General features: G+C 44.9%; 1 protein-coding gene across 1 annotated transcript in view; it reads left to right on the top strand.

The window, feature by feature from the left end:
- The first annotated feature begins 236 nt into the window (after positions 1–236).
- The window catches only part of RPN1 (ribophorin I), a 28,999-nt gene continuing 23,235 nt past the window's right edge, over positions 237–6,000 (top strand). Inside the window, exons 1-2 of the mRNA XM_045904222.1 lie at positions 237–577; positions 3,979–4,043. Of these exons, the coding sequence (XP_045760178.1) occupies positions 317–577; positions 3,979–4,043 (326 nt within the window). The 5' untranslated portion in view covers positions 237–316. The remainder of the gene's footprint in view (positions 578–3,978; positions 4,044–6,000) is intronic.

Raw genomic sequence — 6,000 nt, 5'->3', positions numbered from 1 at the left:
TTAGGGGAGATACTTTGAGACTGTGCAGAGAGCCTATTTTTGCTTAAATTTTGCCTAGGCTTTTACTTTCTCCGTTTGGAGTAAATTTTACTGTCTTAAGGAGTAGAAAGCCATTGTTACCCGCAGGATTGGCAAGAGCAAAGGAGCGTGTAGTCGGGCGCCCAGCGGGCCGCCCGTTGCCCTGGAGATGGGGTCCTTCCTCCGTGGGCGCCGCCATCTTGTGGCGCCAGCCCGCGCCCAATGAGCGGCTGCACAGTGGCCGGAGGCGGGGCGGCGGCGGCGCTCGGCGCGGTCTGCGGCTCTGCTGGTCCGGGTCATGGAGGCGCCCACCGCCCGCCTGGTCCTGCTCTTGCTGCTCGGGGCCTGGGCCCCGGGGCCGGGCAGCGCCTCCCCGGAGGCACCGCTGCTGGTCAACGAGGACGTGAAGCGCACGGTGGACCTCAGCAGCCACCTGGCTAAGGTGACGGCCGAGGTGGTCCTGGCGCACCCGGGCGGCGGCTCCACATCCCGCGCAGCTTCCTTCCTCCTGGCCCTGGAGCCCGAGCTCGAGGCCCGCCTGGCGCACCTCGGCGTGCAGGTGAGCGCGGGCGAGCGGCGGGGTTCGGCGCGCGCCAGCCCGGCCGCCTCGGTGGACACGTCAGCGTAAGCCTGCTGAAGCGAGGCCGCCGCCCGCGTGGGCAGCAGTCGGATGGCGGCCCCCCAGTCCTCCGAGTGGGCCCTTCCTGGGCGGGGGGCGGGCGGTACCCGCGCTGGCCTTGGGCCGAGCGAGCTCCCCGTGCCCGCCCTGCCCGGGGAAACCAGGCTAGTGGCCCAGCGGGGCGCGGGTGTGCCCCAAACTGGTTTCCCACGACTTGACTCAGGAGCGCAACCGGAGGACGAAGAAGGGAGCCCAAATGAGTATCATTCTCTTAATTCAGTGTCTGGCCCACAGTGGGTGCTTCTTTCTAGCCGTCATCCAGTACAATCAGAAATGTAACATTGTGTATTTTCCAGTTGTAATTTGAAGCCGTTGTTAGTGTAATACACTTAAGGTTGCTAATGAACGCTTTTTAAATTTTGTTCCTCTCCTTAAAGTTAGTTTAAGAAGTCATGTAGGTAATAAAACCTCTTTTAAACTGTACAGAAAGGTCAAGGCCGAATCACTCCCTTCCTCCTACCGGTTCACGTTCTTGCATCTCAGCAGTATATGGCTTGGAAGTTTGCTTTATGTTCTTCCCCAGCATTTCAGTGAACACTTTTACAACTCTCAAGGAAATAAAATGTTGGCTTACATATCCATAGGTTTGCTTTTTATTACTATTTTCATTAAGCAGCGTCCATTAAGTGATTACCCAATTATTTGTTGAGGGACTAGTCATTACAGTGTCATATTTCTTCTAAGTACATCTTACTCTCTGACTGAATCTGGAGCTATAAAGCTGGGTTTGTAGAGCTTATGCCTCTGAAAGGATTCCTCTTTTCTTGCCTTGTCTGTGATGGAATGCACAGTTTTACTCAAAGGTTTGTGTAAAGATGGATCAAAACTTCATTTAAATGTGTGCTGCCACCTTTGAATGTTTTGAATGTTAAATCCCATTCTTTTATAAAAACTAGTTCTGGGGGCGCCTGGGTGGCTCAGGTCATGATCCTGGAGACCTGGGATCGAGCCTGGTGTCAGGCTCCCTGCTCAGCGGAGAGTCTCCTCTCTGCCTGCCACTCCTCCTGCTTGTGCTCTCTCCCTCTCTGTGTCAAATAAATAAATAAAATCTTAAAACAAAACAAACAAAAAACTAGTTCTGATAAATTGAAGTTGCCACAGTTTAACGAGACAGCAGCAGAAACTGTCTGTCATCATGCTGAAGAATGCTGGATTACTGCAGACATGTCCTGTTGGCAATCTACTTTGTGTTGGGTGTTGTGGTAGGTGTTTTAAGTACATTCTCTTTAACCCTCGTAACAGCCCTTTGAGGTGTAGGCTTACTGCAGGTGAGGAGTGCAGTCTAGGAGCTAAGTTGTTTAAACCCCGTGTCAGCTCTTAGAGCGATGAGTGAATCGGGGCTTAGGTTAGTTTCAAACTTTGTGTGCTCTTCACTGTACCCCATTGCCTCTTTTGGTCTAGATGGCTCTGAGGTAGGGTTGTGTAGGGATGTAAGACCTGCAGTTGCATCACCAGATTTATTCGAAATCATTTGTTAATTTTATAGTCCCTTGAAAGAGACGGGTTAAATAGATATATGTGCTCCTTTACACCCCTATCCCAATGGGAAATGTAACTAGATGTTAGACTTAGCAAAGAGGGTGTGTATTTTTCAACAGTTGACTTCGAGGCCTTGATAAGGTTGCTAGAAGTTTGAATTTTCAGTGGATTTATCTTTAGCCTTCCATGTAGAATTTTAGGAACTGGTTAGAAGGGACAATGGTGACTTCTTAAAGAATTTTTTTTCAAGATTTTTATTTATTTGAGAGAAAGCATGAACAGGGGGAGGGGCAGAAGGAGAAGCAGACTCTCTGCTGAGCAGGGAACCCAACATGGGGCTGGACCCCAGGACTCTGGGATCATAACCTGAGCCAAAGGCAGGCACTTAACCGGCTGAGCCACCCAGGCGCCCCACAGTGATGATTTCTGATGAGGATCTAGTGGTTCCTCATCTTCTTACTACCAAGGACCATATTAATATTTTTCCTCTCATGTGGATTCTATATTTGAAATCTTTTGTCTCTCTGGTCTTTTATTAATTAATATCTTTTAGTAAGAGATCAACATGTAACTGAATGGTGATGAGCACGAGTATACTAGAAAGTTACCATTGTGATAAGATTCCAGTCAAAGTGATGAAGCTTGTTTTTATTGGCCTGTGCAGCTTTATTGAGGATGATTGTATGATTACTTTCAGGCATTTTATTTTTATTTAAAAATTTTAAAAAAAAATTTATTTGAGCGAGAAAGAGAGACGGAGGGAGGGAGTGCGAGCAGGGGGAGGAGCAGAGGGAGAGGGACAAGCAGACTCCCTGCTGAGTGCAGAGCTCAATGTGGAGCTCAGTCCCATGATCCTGACATTATGACCTGAGCCAAAACCAAGAGAAACCAAGGGTCAGATGCTTAACTGAGTGAGCCACCCAGGTACCCCTAAAATTTTTTTTAAGGATTTTATTTTTTAAGTAATCTGTATGCCCAACATGGGGCTCGAACTTTCAACCCTGAGATCAAGAGTTGAATGCTCCACCGACTGAACCAGCCAGGCGCCCACTTTTAGGCATTTTAAAATATTAAAAATAGCTTCTTCCTCATTATAATTCTGTGTGCCCTATTGGGAACAAGTGCTTCAGCCCAAAAAGTAGTTTTACTTTTTTTTTTTTCCTTAGCAGAGTTTGGGTTGGCAAAGAGATCGGCAGTGTGTATTAGGTTTTCCTTATAGTTTGCTCCACCATTTCATGATTCAGGGTGTCTACTTTTTCTCAGATAGACCTTGCAGCCTGCTGGAGTTAACATTCTCTTCCTGGTTACACATCCTTTTGCAGTGAAGGATGAGAATAAGGGAGTGTGACGAGCAGTGGTTGTTGGACTTATGCTACTGTTAACTTTCATGCAAGTAGAACCAGTTTTGGCAATGTGTGAGACTTTTCTACTACAACAGTAAATAATACTATTTATTTTCTATGCAAATGTGTATTTGAATGTAAATGGAGAAGAAAACGTCACCTTTGTATTGGGAAACGTAAAGTGTAAGTGTAATTTTTATTTATATGTGTGTGTTTGGTCATTCAGGAAAATGTTATGTATTTATAGAGCTTACTATACAACTTATTCGTTGCAAAAGTAAGTCTTTGACAATGTTCTTATGTTTCATGTGGAAAAAAAATTGTTACCAGAGTTGTCTTTAAGTTCTTGTAGTTTGAATACTTTACTGTGGACATTCTAAGGCAATTGGTTAACTGTTGACTCAAATTTAGAGGCTGAAAGACATAATAAAAAGAATAGCCTCTTTTGTCCCGTCACAGGTGAAGGGAGAAGATGAGGAAGAGAACAATTTGGAAGTACGAGAAACCAAAATTAAGGGTAAAAGGTAAGCAACCAAACGGTCAGAATATCTATATATCCTGCCTCTTCTTGTTGTAGGTTATCCTATCGGTTGGAATCATAAGGTAGGAGAGTTGCTGAGGACATACCTGGTGTTTTAGAGGCTGTTTCAATTAATATAGTGTGTGTTCAGTAAGCAACAGGCTATAATGTATTCTGACCCAGTGATGTCTTTTCTGATTAGTGATGCTAAAATTGCCCCTCACGGTGGCAGTTTGTTTTACAGGAAGGTAGCTACTTTCCATACCAGGTCAGGTCTGCTAATGTATGTGGGGATAGGGATCTCCAAACAGTGGATGGAGAATCAGTATGGTATGTGAGAACTCCAGGCTGTTTGTCTCAGTAAATAACCTCCGATCTGTTGTTGGCTACCATCCTCTTTCCAAAGGGCAGACAATTCTACCCCCTCCCCACCTCCTCTTGAGCCTTCAGGGCATTGAACGTGGTGCTTCTTTGTGGGAGTTAGACCGAGCTCTCTGAAGGCTGGCGTTGGACTTGCCTTGTTCTTCGCTTTAACCTCAGCACCTACCATGGGGCCTGGCACTTACTAGTTATTGTAAAACGCTTTGTTAAGGATATTTTCCAAAACGAATACAAAGCAGGAAGAATTGAATAAAGAATCCCCATATATCTCATCACCTAGCTTCGACAGTTACCAGTATTTTGCATGGTATTGATTAGGCGTTGAAATATTTGTTGAATGAATGATGTGGGAGGAAGAAATGTTTTTAGCTCAGTGATTCTTAACTGGAGGAGGGAGCAGTCGTGTCCTGCACCTGCCCCGCCCAGGACATTTGGTAATGTCTGGAAACATTTTTAGTTATAGCTGAGGGGTGCTGATGGCATCTAGTGGGTAGAGGCCAAGGATGCTCCTAAACATCCTACAGTGCCCAGGACAGGTTCCTCCTCCCAACAAAGAACTATCCACTCACAAATGTCAGCAGTGCTAAGATTAAAATATCCTGTTTGCTGAGGCAAACAGCGTTAGCTTATGCTGTAGTTTATCATAAAAAGAAATAAAATATTTGATTCTTGACCAGCAAACCTTTGGACCTTACAGCTGTCAGTCCCCACATGATTCAGAAAGTGTTAAATTTGGTCTCCCTGCTTGGCAGAGCTTGGTTTTGTTTTGTTTTGTTTGCTTGGCAAAGTTTAAAAAATTTTTTCTCATTAGTTTTAAATTAAATGAGAATATGATATAACTATTTTCTTTATGCATATGCCCATTTATACATAATTTTACATAAGCGTATAAATGGGATAATTTTAAATTTATTAATCTGTCTGTATAAAGTTTAATGGCAACATTAAACAAGTCACTTATCCTGCAACCCTAACATGACAACTTACGTGTCTTTGTTCTGATCCACGAAAAAATCTGTTCCTTAAATGCCAGTATAGTCAGCTCTGTGTTGTCTGCCTAGTCTTTCATCAATCAGAAGCTTTCATTAGCTGCTGCTTCTGAGTTGCAATGAGACTTGATATTTCCTTTTTTTTTTTAAGATTCATTTATTTATTTTAGAGAGAGAGAGAGAGTTTGCACAAGTGAGCAGGAGTGGGCAGGGCAGAGGGAGAGGAAGAGAGACTCTCAAGCAGACTCCATGGTGAGCACGAAGCCGTATGTGGGTCTTGGGGCTCAATCTCGTGACCCTGAGATCACGTCCTGAGCCAAAACCAAGAACCGGACCCTTAACTGTGCCACCCAGGTGCCCAAGAGTTGATACTTCTTTCTCTCCTTCTTTTTTTAAAAGATTTTATTTATTTATTTGACAGAAAGAGAGATAGTGAGAGCAGGAACACAAATAGGGGGAGCGGGAGAGGGAGAAGCAGGTTTCCTGCAGAGCAGGGAGCCCAGTGTGGGACTCCATCCCAGGACCCAGTGCTCCAATATTTCTTTCTTTTTTTGAAATAAGATTTATTGGGGCGCCTGGGTGGCTCAGTCG

The sequence above is a fragment of the Mirounga angustirostris genome, unplaced genomic scaffold (genome assembly GCF_029215605.1).
Source record: "Mirounga angustirostris isolate CCGP_5_RB_7025 unplaced genomic scaffold, mMirAng1.0.hap1 SCAF_1, whole genome shotgun sequence".
NCBI lineage: Eukaryota > Metazoa > Chordata > Mammalia > Carnivora > Phocidae > Mirounga > Mirounga angustirostris.
This window is presented reverse-complemented; position numbering and strand designations above follow the sequence as displayed.